General features: G+C 41.8%; 2 protein-coding genes across 2 annotated transcripts; both read left to right on the forward strand.

The window, feature by feature from the left end:
• The first annotated feature begins 807 nt into the window (after window positions 1-807).
• LOC139345015 (clathrin interactor 1-like) lies at window positions 808-14,017 on the forward strand. The gene is made up of 12 exons (XM_070983462.1): window positions 808-1,005; window positions 5,824-5,928; window positions 6,144-6,240; window positions 6,747-6,855; window positions 7,060-7,233; window positions 8,403-8,571; window positions 9,007-9,223; window positions 9,318-9,399; window positions 9,510-9,587; window positions 10,020-10,336; window positions 10,572-10,755; window positions 11,395-14,017. The coding sequence occupies exons 1-12, from the start codon at window positions 965-967 to the stop codon at window positions 11,799-11,801; spliced, it is 1,980 nt and encodes a 659-aa protein (XP_070839563.1). The 5' UTR covers window positions 808-964; the 3' UTR covers window positions 11,802-14,017.
• Window positions 14,018-14,623: 606 nt separating this feature from the next.
• Window positions 14,624-16,652, forward strand: LOC139345006 (sex-determining region Y protein-like). Its single transcript, XM_070983454.1, has 4 exons — window positions 14,624-14,984; window positions 15,589-15,828; window positions 15,931-16,163; window positions 16,395-16,652. The coding sequence occupies exons 1-4, from the start codon at window positions 14,624-14,626 to the stop codon at window positions 16,650-16,652; spliced, it is 1,092 nt and encodes a 363-aa protein (XP_070839555.1).
• Window positions 16,653-17,039: the final 387 nt, after the last annotated feature.

Consider the following 17,039-nt stretch of genomic DNA (forward strand, 5'->3'; position numbering starts at 1 on the left):
ACGTATAAGTAAAAAGAAATATAAGTGTACTGTCTGCCATGCACACTTTTACTGTGAGGTTAATGTTTGGCCTGTCTACTTTAATGAGAAACTTTCAGTGAGAAGTATTCTGATCATTTCTATCTGTCAGCCATCCACAGTGATTCAGCTGGGTAACACAATGAAAACCAGAAAAAAAAAAAAAACAGTGCACAAACAATTGCAACCAAATAGTTAACATTAGGTACGTATACTTATGGCAGTAGGATTTTTTAATGGTCACAACTCAGTGGTTTATTGAGTCTGACTGACTTGAAATGTAAATATTTTCAGTACTTTTTGTAGATGCAGTAAAAAAAAAAATCTGTCTTTTTGTTGTTGTTGTTGTTGTTGTTTTGAGAGAACAACAACATGGTGGATGTGTGGCTCCCTGAGTGGTTGGAGACAGTGTAGTAACTCCTACCATTGAGGGGAAAGTAGTTTACAATTTTTAATTTAAATGTTATACATAGTGTTTTTAAAGGGGAGGTAACAATGTCTTTAGACACGGTGTCATGAAATTTGACTATTTTTAGGCCGGAGGAGAAAGATGGGTGAAAATTAGTATTAGAAATCAACAGAAATTTAAAATCAAAAACAAAACAAAAAAACATTCAGTAACATCGTCTTCGCTGCCACATTGTCCCTGCATCATTTTGATCTGCCCACTAACATTCATTAGTTATATAGATATAGTAGATATATAGATATATAATTCAGTCCGCGAGCGAGGGCACATCTTGACGTTTCAGTGACGTCGCCAGAGGACGACGTTTCCGTAGCAACTGGGGCCGGTCCGTTCACCGCAGCGGCCGCTGTAGTAACGGAGCTCATCGAGGAGTACGGGGGATTGTCGTCTGTAACCGGATACCACCTCTGTCTTTTGGGGCGCAGAGACACGGGGCGACGCAGTATCGAGGCGGCGAGCCCGCAGTTCCGTGTGGAGATGCTGAATATGTGGAAAGTCAGAGAGCTGGTGGACAAAGCGTGAGTACCGAGGCGCAGGTGGAGCTGCTGTTTGCACTAGCTTCACTGTTAAGTGCCTTCCGAGCTAACCGGCTAGCTAGGCGGCTTTAGCCGGGCAGCATCAGCAGCTTTTATCGCTGACAGAGGAGAGGATACGGGCCGTGACGTCACGGCGATAGCCCCTCAGCTGGTAGCTCCGACTAGCTGGCTAGCTGCCAATCTTCAACCTTGTGGCATAAATAGAGATGTGTGTTTTACAGTGGGGTCTCCCATGGAATAATTTCCACCCTAGATCACAGATGCCGGGGAAATACAAGATTATAAGATGAAAATGAATTTGTTTCCGATCCAGAACGAAAGCTATCCAGTTAGCTAATTCCGCTAGCATTGCTAAGTCCAGGTCGGCTCTTGTACTGTTTCTGTTAATGCTGCTGCAAAATCACGCCCTGTCCCACCCTGGTGATGCCCGCTAACATTGCCCTTACTGTGCATTTACTTAACATTATAGCCCACCAAGGAATCTAAGTATTAATGATAGTAAGCCAAGTTACTAGGTAATTGTATGTGGACAGTAAATTTCCAGCTAGTATTTAGCTATCGACCATGCCTCAGTGTTACACAGTGCTGCACGGGTCTAACGAGGCCCAAGCCCCCATGGTCCCGGACAGGAGGACAACAAAGCTTGTTAGCCAAACAGATCATACAGGAGTAGCTAATGCTGGTGTCGCAACCTACTACATCGTGTTGTGTCTGAACACTAGACAACGCATGCCTCTTGGCGATGTCTGTCATTGTGATAGCCATTGTTGCAAGAATAATGTGCATTACAATGCATATAATCATGTTACTATAATCCAGGAGGACAGAGAACAACAGTTTCTTGTCCTGTTTGTTCCAAGAGGCAGACTGAATAATTTGAATAACTTAGCTGAGTAAAACCCAAACCCACAACAATCTGGAGGATGTGCTTATGCAAAAAGACTAATTCCTTGTTAGCAGAGTTAGTTGAGATAACTACATAAACATGTGTCTTGGAACAGGCCCTTTTATTTGATAACCAAGTAAACAACCTTTGTTGTCACTATCCAGAGGGCTAGGTTTGTGGTAGCTAAAACAAAATCAGTTTCACGTAGCAAAATAAAGGAAACTTTTATCATGTTCCATAAAGCAACAACAACACAATTACATTAAAAGCACAAGAGAAGTGAAAAACAGATATTATCACAGTAGGTTTAGTTCAGTGTTTCTCAATTCCGGTCCACAGGCCCCACTGCCCTGCATGTTTATCGGCTCGTCATGAAACTCTGCAGTGGCCTGATAACGCGCCACTCATTTGAATCAGGTGTGTTGAGCAGGAAACATCTAAAACATGCAGGCAGTGGGGCCCGAGGACCAGAACTGGGAAACACTGGTTTAGTTCAAACTAGCCTCAAGCGGACCACAAGCCTCGTCTAAAGCTGAGGAGCATGCAGTATGTGTATATGAACTTACTGGACACATTAGAGTCATTGTTTTGGCTGGTATCAAGTGACAATCTTTTTTCCTAAAAATAGTGCCCTGAGAATCAGACTGCTCTTCTACATCAACTTTATAGATGCTCCCCTTAAACACTGACCGTAATCGCTCACAGTTTCTTGTGGGAATAGCTTGATACCTCATTTTCATTTCCAGGACCTACACCACAGCCTTGAAACTGGGGACCCATTATAAATCGGAATCTTTTTTTCTGTGTCAGATAACACCTGAGCTGTTAAAAATTAGTTTGTGTTTTATTTTATTTTTTTCTGTTACATGATCCAGAGCTTTTGTCAGTATTGGACTGATATTGAGTCTAGCACTACAGATTAGTGCATCCCCTTTTGTCTAGTTACCATCCTCATACCGGGGAAAAGTGTGTTTAGTTTAATAGCACACAAATTACAATCTCCAAAGTGTCTTTGACTGGAGAAGACTCTATTTTTGTTGTGGTTGTTTCTGTTTTTTAGTTTAGTTGCTACAGTTTTCAGTTAATTGTCACTTGCTTAACACATAGGTTTTTACTTCTACAGTATAAGTCATTTCATTTTTTTTTGTTTGTAGAGTTTGTATGTCTTATTTTAGATTAATTTCAGTCGAGTATTAAGAATGCAATTTGTGCATACAGTAGTGATAGTCATCCAAATTTAGTCTTTTTATTGGTCATTTGATTCGGTTCTCCTGTAAAATCGAATGCAATCCAGCACAACTGAGCCATAAATTCCACCTTTACAAAGAAAATATTGTTCAGTTTTAATTGACACTGTCAGAGAGGTATTAGTTTAAGTAGATGTTTATTATTGAGATTGTGGTTTGTAGAGGCGTTAAACTGGACTACATTACATTGGGAGTTGTTTCTCATTTTTTGCTCACCCTATTTCCAAATATGAGGAGGGTATTTAAAAGTAGGAGGTTTCAGCAGGTTGTTAATGTGCACTTGCATTTTGATAGTAATCGTGTAAACAAGGTTAATTGCAGGCTACTGTTAGATACATACTGTGTGGATGCTGTATTGTACTGACTGTGTCCACACAACACTAAAATCTTAAATGTAAAAAAATGTCATGTTATAGAAAAACACAATTCACAGTGACAAGCAGGGTAAAGTCTGGTATGCTTTTGCCATACTAAAAGAATCTTTGTTTTTAAGGAGATTTATGAACTCGTACATTAAGTTTGTCCAGCATACCTTTTCAATATAAATCACGGTGCTGATGGTGATGATGATATACACTGGTATGACCAACAAGGCTCCCAAGAGGAAGCAGTTCACAATTACATGTTCAATCGGGCTGCAACTAACAATCATTTTCATTATCGATTTATCATTTAGTCTAGAAAATGTCAAAAAAAATTGTGAAAAATGCTCATCACAGTTTCCTTGAGCCCAAAGTGATGTCTTCAACTTGCTTCTTTTGTCCAATAGTTCAAAACTCAAAGACTCTTCATTTACTCTCATAAATTACATCAAAAAGAAGCCAAACTTTACATTGAAGAAGCATGGACCAGCAAATGTTTGACGTTTTTGCTTGAAAAATGACTGAAACGATTAATGGATTATCAAAATAGTTGGCAATTCTTTTTTTTTTTTTGATCAACTAATCGATTGATCGACTACTCGTTGCAGCTCTAATTTTCAATCCTATAAACGAATGCATTGTGCGAACAAAAGTCACAGTAAGAATGCTAACATCAAAAAGTCGTATTTCACTTTGACTGTCTGCTTACAGTTTGAGATGGTGTGCGCTCCTGTTGGCTCTGCCTTTTAAAGGATCAATTGTGTCATCGATGTGATAAGGAAAAAAGAGGAAGCAGATAGAAGAAAGTTGCATAAAGGAGAGATGAGTGAAGAGACTGAAGAAAGGAGACAGGGAATATATCAAAGTAGCACAGACGGAGAGCTCAACAGAGCTTTAGATGGAGTAACAGACACCAGCTCCCATCAGCTGTTGGTTCTGCCTGACTGGGCATGATGAATACACTCTATTATTGATCTACCTCAACAGAGCTGGCAGCGGTGGCCTTGCTTTTCCTGCAGATTAAGAGTCACGCTACTATGGAGCGCTTGCTGTCTGTACTTCTTTTATCTGCTGACGATAACACAGTCAAAGGCAGCCGTGAAATGTACAGATGTCTCTTACTTTCCTTGAGTTGGGAGGGTGGCAGAGCTCAGAGGAGAAAGAGACAGAGAGGAAAGACAGGGAAAGTGAGCTGGGGAATAAATGAGTGATGATGGGGTTGATAATTGGGCAAAATGATGAGCAGGAGATAAAACTGTATAGAGAATGAAGTGAAGGAGATTGAAATTTGGAAAAAAAAAAAATCCAGACAGGATGAAGGAGCAGTAGAGAAAGGAGAGTCATGGTGGAGAAGAGAGGTAGAGGTGTGTTTCAAGCTGCAGTGCTTTGGCTGTATTTTCTTTTTTTTTTGGCCAGGGGTCTGTAGAGCCGTGCCCATCAAATGACACAACACACACACACACACACACACACACACACACACACACACACACACACACACACACACACACGCACACACACACACACACGCACAGAAAAACAAACACAGCAGCAGGTGAGCCCACAAAAACAAAGAGGGCAGGAAGCAGACATTACTCATGGGGAGGTTTGGCTGTGTTTACCTCACTGTTTAACACACAGACACACACACACGCACACACAGATGGATATACACACCTTGCTCACCTCACCATGCTTGCGTGTGCATGTGTGCACACATGCATGTCTGTTCTCTAAATTTCAGTGGTCACAGCGCAGGCTTTTAGAAAGGTGTCATTCATTATTCAGTTAGCTGAGATTGTCCTTATCTGACTCAGTTTCATCGTGTGATGTGTGTATGACACGCAAATATGGCTATCCTGTTTTTCAGTTATTCTCAGTTTGAATGTGTGGTGTGCATGTGTGTGCTAATGAGTGTGTAGCAGTAGGTAGCCATCTGTGATGGATCAAGAGCATGTGTGTAGAATTTAGATATGATAATGACACTCTGCTAGCCTGAGAGATTGTCATTTCATAGTTGCCCTTGTGTTCTGCTGTGTAAATATGTGAATTTGTGCATTTTTTGTTGTCTGTATTTCGGTCTGCCTGACCTCTGGAAATGTGACAATTGGAGTGTGAAGAGAATCGGCACAGAACAGTTGCTGATTTTAAAATTTGCAGCAACGCTTACTTAAGCGCCGTGTTCATAATAAGTGAACAGAAAGACAAGAAACGAAAGCCAACTGAACTTGTATGAAATGTTGATGATAAAACAAATATTTAAAGGGTGCAATTTCTGAAGAAAAATCTACATTTGTGTCAACAGCACCAATGTGGTGATGAACTACTCAGAGATCGAGTCCAAGGTGAGAGAGGCCACCAATGACGACCCCTGGGGACCCTCTGGACAGCTAATGGGAGAAATAGCCAAGTATGCATAACACACACATACACACTTTTACTGTATGTGCAAGTAAATGCATGCATGTTATCACTAAGGCAGCAGATAAACTCTTGTGTCATTACACACACATTGACTGATAGTCCACAGGCTTTGTTCACTACACCTAATTCTGCTTTGGTTTACCTACATGGGTTTAACTAGCACTACAGTATTTTTGATTGTGTGTATGTCTGTGTGTGTAGATCTACCTTTATGTACGAGCAGTTTCCAGAGGTGATGAACATGCTGTGGACCAGGATGCTGAAAGACAACAAGAAGAACTGGAGACGAGTCTACAAGGTGTGGTTATACTCTAGTTGGCAGGTTGCCCTTGTTGTATCTGATTGTGTTGCACAGCTCAGTTTTGTATTTTATTGTTCTGTATTGTTTCTAAAGCTGAGTCACCGTGTTTCTTTGTGCTTGAGTGATTGAACATGTGAGCTGCATTGATTTTAGAAGGAGCAGTGTATCATTTTGACTCTACTGTATTGAGACATTTTCTTGACTCCTTCCTTAATCCCCCCCCCAAATCCCACATAGTGCAAAGTTGCTGATAAGCAAAGATTATAAATAACACAAGGACCATGTAAGAATGAATTTGGATTTTTTTCAGCTGCATTTAAGAGAGCAGACATGACTCAAGGCAAGGAAACCATCTGGAATAAAAATAGATTTTACTTGTACTTTTTAGGAAAGATTTTTTCTTATTGAGCAATTCTAACTACATCCCCCCATAGTTACCTCTCGAATCCTGTCTCTCACTCCATCTCTTGCTATCTCGCTTTTTCTCGATCTCCGTCCGTCAGGCTTTACTGCTGCTGGCCTATCTGATCAGGAATGGGTCTGAGAGAGTCGTCACCAGTGCCCGAGAACACATCTACGACCTGAGATCTCTAGAAAACTACCACTTCATTGGTGAGTCTCTCAATGAAAATGACCTATCTCTTTATTGGTTAAACTTTTTCCTCTTCACTTTTCTGATAATTGAGATATCTTGCCTGTATGTTAGACGCTGTGCCAACACCTACAACAAACACATGTCATAGCAGTCTATTCAGTAGTTCTCCTGTTATAGTTTTCTGTCTTTGTGTGTGTGTTTGTGTACTTGTGTCTGTCCAGATGAGAATGGAAAGGATCAGGGCATCAATGTGCGTCAGAAGGTGAAGGAGATGGTGGAATTCGTCCAGGACGATGACAGACTGAGAGAGGAGAGGAAGAAAGCCAAGAAGAACAAAGATAAATACATTGGAGTTTCCTCTGACAGCATGGGAGGAGGAGGAAGCGTGAAGAACTGTGAGTAGTTCACTGCATCTCCTTTGGCAGCTCAGTCTGTCAGATGTGGATTAAAATGATAATTATTGATGATAAATGTTGGAGTAAAGCTCCTATTAATCCAGTAAAGTGAAATTTCTGGCTACTTTGCAGATGCTCCTTGTCCCACTACTTATCATCTTCTCAGGAGCAGTCTGATAAATTGATTCGTAGATATACCAATAGATTAGATAGACCACACGTTTAATCAAGCAAATGTTGAAAGTAGTGCTGTCAGGCGATTAAAAAAATTAATCTAATTAATTCCAGGATTTGTAATTAATTAATCTAATTAATCGCATTTTAATCTCATATCTGCTAAAAGTCCCCAAATAAAGAATTTGAATTCTAGGACATTACAATTCACTGACATTCACATTACAGCTGGTGAATTCTTTTCATCACTGTAGTTCTCGACGGTAGCTGGAAATTAGAGTCAGATGACGCTATCTGAAACGCCTCTTTTAGGCCCTCGTCTTCCACGATTGAAATCGGTCTGCAATCAGCAGCAACCCACTTTGCGATTGAGTTTGTCAGTTTTTCTGTCGTGGCTCTGCTCATTCGTTTTCCTAACTCAGCAAGTGTGGGTTGGCGGAGTGAGCTCACGGTAGCACTAGCGGCACTAGCAGCAACTACATGTTTAGCGTTTAAATGATAATTCAGGCTGGAGCTGCTACGGTGATAGGAAAATTCTTTTTTACACAAGGTACAAATCACTGCGTTCTTGTTAATAGTCCCGTCTTTGTTCTTTTTATAAATAAACTTGCCGTTCAAAGGTCCAAGTAGACTTGCCTCGCTCTCCGGTGTCGCATCCATGTCTGTTGTCACCCTGCTTTTGACTAGTGGCGCAGGTAATATGCGACCTGCCACCGCAGCCTACGGGTCACTCAAAGGGCCAAATTTAAAATGCTTGCGCATTGACTTGCCACTCATGATTAATTGCGTTAATTTTTATAGCACGTTAATTTGCAGCGTAATTAATTAATCTAATTAACGCGTTAAACTGACAGCCCTAGTTGAAAGAATAATTTGCAGCAGCTCTAAACTTATTGTTGCTTTTAGTGTCTTGTGTTTATCATAAGCAGTCAGTTGTTACAAAGTTTCTCTCTGTCTCTCTCTCTCTCTGTCCTTTTCTGTCTTTATCTTTCCAGCCAATGAGTTGGATCGGAGTAAGTGGGATGAGGACTGGGATAAGAGCAGAGGAGCTTTCCCCTTTAGTGAGAAGCTCGGAGAGATCAGTGACAAGATAGGCAGCACCATCGACGACACGCTCAATAAGTTCAGAAAGAAGGAACGAGACGACTCACCCGACAGAATCAGGTGAACATTGTCCGCATACACGTTTAAACATGTTTATATAGTGTCTTAGTTAATGCTTGTTTTGAAATGGTCCGAGGATATAGAGTTAAGTTACTGGGTGCTTTTTTGGTGTGCTTGGTGGTGTTATAATAACTAATTGGCTTCTTTTTAATAGCTGCCTTTTTAAAATCAGAATCAGTGGACCGTTCTCTCAATTTAGGGTGAAACTAAACGATATGTTGAAGCTAGTTAGTTTGATCCTAAAGCTGCTTCATCCTGTGGTTGCACCGCAGACACGTTATGCTCTTCTTAACTACTGTTATTATGATTACTCCTACATTATCCATTCCGTAATCAATCACACACAGATGTGCAAGAATTTTTAAGTAGCATAACAGTCAATAGCAAAATCTCCTGAGTGCTGCTCCTCACACATCCTTTGTCTGGTTGCCATAGTGACAACGAGGAGGACCGAGCATCCAGAAACGGTAGGCAGGAAACCCTTGAGTTCAAAGATGAGGAAGAAACTGTCACAACAAAGAGCATCCAGATCACACAAGCAACGGAAACCACAACCACCACCACACGGAAACGCAGCGGAGCAGCAAGCAGCAAAACTCTGGACCTCGGTGCTGCAGCTCACTACACTGGAGACAAGAGCCCAGAGGAGAAGGTGCTCACGCAAATACTCACACCTTTCCAACAGTGAGATACATTTTCATTAGGAAATATTTAACCACCTTATCTTTCCCTACCCCTGTCTGTAGTCATCAGTGAGGCAGTCTACCAGTAGCGGTCTAGCTGACCTGCTCGTGATCGACCCTTCATCCAATCAGGGCACTACAACAGGTAACCACAAACCTTTATCTTTACACAAAGATATGTCACATTTTGTCGGACAAGAGAGTTTTTGGTTCTTTGCTTTTTGGGTGACTACATGTTTGTGTCCGTCCATCCAGGTGGAAGTTCAGACCTCATTGGTGGCTTTGCTGACTTCTCCTCTCCTGCAGCCTCTGCCAGCCTCCCAACCTCCACCGGTAAACTTGTTCTTAGCTCTCTCAGCTCCTCTTCTAGTGGTCATAGGGTACTTTCACACCTGTAGGTCACTTCAAACAAATCCAGTGGTTGGTTGGTCAGATTTCACACCATAAAAAACCATAGAGTCCACTTAGAAACAGATCTTGGATCAGGCAGTCTTGGTCCGCACCAGGGTTCAGTTGACTGTACTAACTGGGCAAACCCTCCAGCGTTCTTTTTAAGTGAACCAAACAGGTTATGTGTGATATCTAATCTCTTAGATCAAGTTCAGGCGAGGTCCACTGCAACAAAAAAGCTGTTTTGTACGTACTGTTTTATGTAGGGAATTTAAATTTAGGACACAGTGACGTGCAGTGGGACAGTTCCTGTCAAAATCCAAGCTGAGTATTACAATCATAACTAAAAACATGTCAATGCTCTTTTGTGGCCAGCTGCTGCATCATCCAATGGAAATGGGGAATTTGGAGACTGGAATGCCTTCTCAGCCAATCCGCCAGCTTCGTCAAGTTCTGGCCCCTCCCAGCCCGTCGCGGACCTGTTTGGCAGCGTGCAGTCACCCACAACGTCTACTTCCGCCCCCGTCCCACCTTCTGCCGAGCTCTTTGACCTGATGGGCGGAGTTAACCATCAACTATCCAATCCACATACAACACTGAGTGCCTCTCAGAGCATGACCTTCTCTCTGGGAGGGGCGATGCCAGGAGCATCTGTTGCTATGCCCACCATGCCCCTGTCTCGCTCTCAGCAGGTAGGTACACATCATAGGAAAGTCTGCTTAGTCTTTAGTTGCTGTTAATAATGAATTCCACTGAAAGAATGTGTATTATGAAGTTAAACTGATGCCATGGTTGTTGTTTTCTTTATGTCAGAAATTGTTCTTGATTGCTCTTAGTGTTCAAGTTCAGTGAACTTTAGAAACTTTACATCATAAGTATATTCTTAGTGTATTTATCAAAATGTAACATGTCTTTAATTCTTTTCAGAGCTTGGGAGGAATTACACCCCAGCAGGCCATCGGACAACAGCAGAAGGTTGGTGTTGGAGGTCAAGGATCGTTAGGGTCAACCTGGTCTGACCCCTCTGTCAACATCAGCCTGGACTTCCTATCAGCAGGCCTCAACCCAACTAAGACACCTCCCACACTCAACAATATCATCCAGCAACAAGGTATCATGTTCCATTCAGTGATTTTGTTTTCTCTGGGCATGTTACACTGCAAGTGGATGTGAAAAAAGAAAAAGAAACGTAAGAGAGAAAGACGGATTCCTAATTAAGCAGAGTATCTGCAGGGCTTGATACATCTGAAAAAGCATGGATTTCACATTCCTCAAAAAAAAGGCATTAAAAAGGTCAGAGGTGTTGAATTTCATTTACAAGGTAGCTATTCTTTCTGGCCTGCTGTAAGCAGTGCCATTATTTGCAAAATGAGTTTAGTAAGAACTAACTGGAAAATCCCCAGAACCATCGCTCCAGACCTCTGACTTTGTAAAATTCATTTAACTCATGTTAATTCGTTTTTTAATTGGTTAACCCATCCATCATTTTCTGCTGTTTATCCAGGTTTAGGGGTTTTCATTGATAACTTTCATGCTTTGGCTGTTATGACCATGAAACAAGTATAAAACTGCATTTGTATGTTTTGTATGTGGTTTTTAAAAAAGTCTTGAATTTAACTTGCTGAACCCTGCAGAATTAATAAAGTTGGTCTGACAAAAAAGACCAACCTGTTACACATTATGAAGATTTATAACCCAAGTGGTAAAACACTGTAGATCAACTCCTCCCTGCCCATATGTGTCTGTGCAGGAGTGCCTCCCGTCAACCTGTTGGCCCAGAACTTCGGAGGATTGAACCTCAGCTCCCCGCCGCCCGTAACACCCATTAGACCACCAGCTAATCCCATGGTGACAGGCAATGCCATGACGATGGGCATGCCTGCATCGATGGCAACTGGCATGCCTGCATCACTGGCAGCGAGTATGCCCCCTTCAATGACCACGGGTACCATGGGGATGGGAGGAATTCCTGTAAACCAAGGCATGATGGGAATGAACATGAGCATGAATATGGGCATGGCCACTCCGATGATGATGGGTGGTATGGCTGGCATGGGAGTGCCTGGAGTTGGGATGGGCCTAACACATTCAATCACCCCAGCCGTGGTTCCACCCAAACAAGATGCCTTTGCTAACTTCGGCAGTTTTGGGAAATGAAGGAGTACAAATACGTGTGTGTGTGTGTGTGTGTGTGTGTGTGTGTGTGTGTGTGTGTGTGTGTGTGTGTGTGTGTACGTGAGTGAGTGAGTGAGTGAGTGAGAGTGTGGGTAAGCATGTCTGACATGATGCGAGTTTAAAACACTGAAGGACTGCTGTACTTGAAGACAACTGCATGTTTCTCTTTCTGCTTTTGTTCCTGTTGGTGAACAGCCATCGTTCACCATGATCTTGGCGGTAGAGGGGAACACCCACTGGTCCCCTTCACCCAGGGGACTCCTGAAAAACTTGGTATTTCACCCAGATGGGCATGGTTTTGTATGACATAGCTGTTCGGCAAGCTCTGAAACTGTCTCAGCCCATGCTCTGAGCGCACATTCATGAATCAGTTGCTCTTAGTTTTATTGTAGGCTACATTGTAAGATAACCTGTGTGCACCTCTGTAAGAATGTGCAACAAAAATCCTTATCAACAATCATTCCTCACTTATTTAGGCAGACTAAACTGAATAATACACACATACAATATGAGATCAGTTTATTTCATGCATGTCAAGTATGAAGGTATACAGAAAAGGGTTTAAGGCAAAGATTATGGTGATACATGACGTTTTAGGTTACGATTTGCTAACTTATCCAAAAAGTGATGAGACAACCAAATGCAAGCTGACGAGAATGTGCACGAGTGCACACAAGACTGTGTAAGGCAGGATGTAAGGCTCCAGCCCTGGGTGAAATACCAAGTGTGTGAGGAGTCCCAATCAAATGATGTCACACAGAGGACACCCCAAGAGGAGGGCACGTGTCAGCCCACAGCCTCTGGTCACTACTTTCCTGTGGGGAAAGGATCCTCATCTTAACCTGTTTATATGTATTAACTACAGTATATTCCCCGTTCATTACAAAAAATGACTGCAAAAACTGTTTCTCTGTGACTGCAAATGAAATGGCATTGCTTCCTTAATTCTGCATTGTAACCTGAGATATGTTTTATATAATTTCAAACAAATTTAATTTATACAATTGCATTATTGCCAGGGAGTGACTGTAGTACTTTCACTTACTAACAGTATAACAGTGACAATATGTGGAGCGTACTGAATCCATGCTGTAGTCCACCAGCAGAGGGCAGGATGGGTGTCTGCATTTAGTGCTGTATGGTCATACTTATTCTTGAGCCATATTGTGGTGGATGAAGCCTTGAACTGCTCAGAACAAAGGGTCCCTAAAACACTGCTGGGCTCTTTGTAGTTCAATAATTAGTTACCGTTAAAAGAGATACATGCACAGTGTCCACTATTTTCCATTTTTCCATTCTTTCAGATCAATGCCAGATGAAACGGTCAGTCAGTATTTTATTCAAAGTTCTATTCAATGATATTTTCTTTGTTTCTGGCCCACATAAGATCTAATCTGTCTGTTCTACTTTTGCATACATACACTGTTTATGGAAAGAGGTACATTTTTTAAGAGTATTTTCCAACCGGCACTGGGGAAAGAGGGAAAGGACAGTCACAATCTTCAAGATTGAACATCACAATCCTCTCAATTTCTTTCTTGTTTGAGGCAGTGGAACACCACCGAACTTTTGGGACAAACCCAGCAATGTACCTTTAATTACAAAGTATTTTTGCCAGCATTTTTCACCCTGCAGCTCACTTGGCAGTCTCTTGGTGCAAGTGTTGCACATCTGCAGCCTACAAATCGTGAACTAGAAAATAACCACCTTTCCGTTTGACATGGATTAGATAAATTGGAGGATTTCTTTCATTAGCTGAGTTTTAATGAATGATTCCTGTGGTTAGCCGAGACCAATCATAAGGGTTTTGGGGGTCTCGAGTGAAGTGTATGTTTGAGGAGAAAAGTGAATGAGTGTGTAAGTGTGTGTGACTTTGTGTATGGATATAGTTTTCTCTGTTTGATGTGCAAACACAGCTAAGCAGAGCCTCTTGTCATTTTCTGAGGTACTGAACTCCAAATGACCAAATCTTTATTTTGTTACTCTCAGAAGGATAATTCCATAGCTATTAGTTTAATATTTTATTAGTTTACTTGGAAGCTTTTGTTCATATGGGAGAGCTACTAATAACATAATTTAGTTGACGGGAATCATGTTTTTGTTTTGTTTTGTTTTTTTCAGTACAGCTTGTTTCATTTGATTGTACTCTATATTTTCTGTACTTCATTCAACATTAAATTATAACATTAAATATTCAATTTACTCTTTTTTTTTCTAAGTGTAGACCCGTCTGTCTGAATGATCTTACTGATAGTTGCATTACATTTGAGCTACCATTGAGGACACTATGTCCTCTGTATTTTTACCACAGGTGAGGTTACGATCTGTAATTGAAAAAAAACTGGTGGGTCATTTATAGGTTGAATTGTGCGTTTTTGTACTTGATAAAATGTAATTTTTACAATTTTTATTGTCATATTACCTTACCACTAGTTTAAAACAAATTAAATAACAACGTTTTTGCTGCCTGATAAACATTATGATGGAGAAGGGACTTGATCGCAGCATTGCTCTAATCCTGAATCCTTCCCTGGCCCCTCAATCTGCGTATTTGCAGTGTTATTCAGTCAGTCAGCAGCAACAAAAGTCATGTAAATGTCATTTTCTGCCATAAAGGCAAATGTTCAAAAGCTAAATGGCTAACAGCTAACAGAGTTCTCCGTTGCCTTGGCAACCAACGCTTTTTAATCCATCATAGTTTAGATGCAAAAACTGAAAAGCAGACCAAACCCAAAGTTACAGCGAAGGTTGGAATAATGGACAGGCTCCCGAAAAGAAGACGACGAGAACTGAGTGTGTCGACCATGGGCCAGGCGCCGCTGACCGGCGCCGGAAACGGATCCAGGACTTGGGAAAGGTGCGTCGCCTCCGTTGGAGCAAGTTATCAGTTTGAGGATGGGACGCTACCAAACACAATGGCCGTCTTAAAACACAAACTACCACTTCATGGCAGTGTGTCAGCGGAGGACGGCGGTGCTGATGGCGGGGTCAAGCCAGAGACGGTTAGTCAATCTGGTGATCAGGTCACCGACTGGCGGGATACGCCACAGACCACTGCAGCCGGAGAAGCCCTGAGCCCAGACCCAGTCCCCCTCAGACCAGCCACACCCCAACTAGGTGTTGATAATCCAGTCATCAGTTTGACCATCCAGCCAACGGAGAAAGGTGCGATTCTCTGTGTGTAACAGTTAGTCTATGGAAGCAGAGAAATAAGAAAATATATATGAAACGCTATCAATAACAAAGATACAAACTGCCATTTTTTGGTTTCTGAGATTGTCTAATTGCACAGACAAAGTCAAAATTCAGCCAAGTCAAACTTTTTCTTTCTGGGTCAAAATTATGAGATATTTCTAATAATTTCGATGTAGCAAATCGAAATAAAAAGACATTAATTCAGAATAAGGACTTCTTTGACTTAGTATCACATAAACTTGACATTATCTCTAAATTTGTCACCACTGATGTTTAATCTGTTTTTCTTCTTTTCCTGATGGATATCAAATTCCTTGAGTCTGTGATGTGAGGGCAATCAGCATTTGTTTTGTGAGCTTCAATTCACACTGAACAACAAAATAGACAAATCAGCTGTGCTCTGAAATGCATTTAGTAAGGAAAGGGAAAATAATGAAATCATGTTTTCATGAGATGTTTTGTCTGTAAACATGTCTTACAGATTTCTAATGGAATCTTGACCTGATGTTTATTCGCATTGTTATTTTTTCTACAACAGCAAGTGAAATAACCAGTCCCCGAATGTCTCCATCAGATCTGAAGCAGATGCTTCCAGGCCGAGACAAGAACGGACAGATTAAGCGGCCAATGAACGCCTTTATGGTGTGGTCTCACATCCACCAACGTGCCCTGCGCGCAGCCTTCCCCGGAGCCAGAATCACAGACATCAGCGTCCTGCTGGGCTGTGAGTGGTCCAAACTCAGTGAGGAGCAGAAGAGGCCCTACAATGAAGTGGCTCACAAACTGAAATACATGCACGAGCAGCAATTCCCTGGTATGAACGATTACAGTAGGATACATTTTCTGTTTAGATATGTTTTGGTATGGATGATGAACCCCTGGTTTTCACTTTCTCTGTCTTGCTTTGTCATGGCAGATTATGAGTTTCATCCTCGTAGGAAGAAAAGCAGAGAGTGTTTGTTCTCAGGGCAGGACCAAGGTATTTCCTCCTTCATGTCACAGGCCATCCCTCCAGCTCAGTCCAAACCCAGAATATATGCACATCCCTTCACGACGCCCTACACAGTGGGCTGCTCTCTCTTCCCATGTTCTTGCCAGTGTCATCCGATGGGCCTCTACCATAGGTTCCAGATCCACCATCCAAGGTTAGAGAAATAGTTTGTCTCGCAAACATAAAAGAACTGGTTTATTTCCTTTAGTGCTCTTTCCATAGCCCAGGCAATTAGTTAATGCTCACTTTAAATGGGCATTTTTACAGATAAACAAAAACACTGTTTCCTTAAGAGGGAGTAAGGATTCACAGAATTCACAGTTCAATTGCATTTGCTTTGATGCACTCAATGGAGTATTTTCTAATTGCTGTGTGTCTATATCATGTTTTTCTACAAATGCTCAAATGCCAGCAGCTCCATGGAGGAAGTGAAGCATTACCACAACACCAACCTGCAGAGGGACGCTGTGGCTGCCCTCACCAGAGAGGATCATCCAGATGATATCAGTCATGAAGTCCTCACTGACACTACCACAACATCAGAGACCCTTGAGCAGCCTGATTTTGTCACCAGTCAGCAGCTTTCAGCCAACGTTCAAGTGGAGAGTACATGTGAGAATGATATTGATGTAGTTGGACTTCTCTAAGAGATGTTCAGCACACACAAGGCAACACTGGCAGCGATATTTACCAAGATCTACATTTGATTTTATGGACAAATAAACAAAATGTTCTGTGACTGTATCTGTTAATCTGTTTTTTATAATGAGATGAACATAATGAGTTGTCCACGTGTTGTTCACCTGTAGCAGAAGATGTGCAATGACTCTCCTCCACTGTGGGGCCAAAACAGAGAATATCTTTGACTGATGCTGACCACCACCAAATGACTCCAGAGGGTTCATATTGTAAAAGACAGCTGGTCCCAAACCAATGCCAGAGCACAGCCATAGCATCCGCTCCTGCACCACCAGGCTCAGGGACGGCTTCACTCTGGACCTCTTCTCGTCACGAATGATACATGGATGTCACTT

The sequence above is a fragment of the Chaetodon trifascialis genome, chromosome 16, assembly GCF_039877785.1.
Source record: "Chaetodon trifascialis isolate fChaTrf1 chromosome 16, fChaTrf1.hap1, whole genome shotgun sequence".
Taxonomy (NCBI): Eukaryota; Metazoa; Chordata; class Actinopteri; order Chaetodontiformes; family Chaetodontidae; genus Chaetodon; species Chaetodon trifascialis.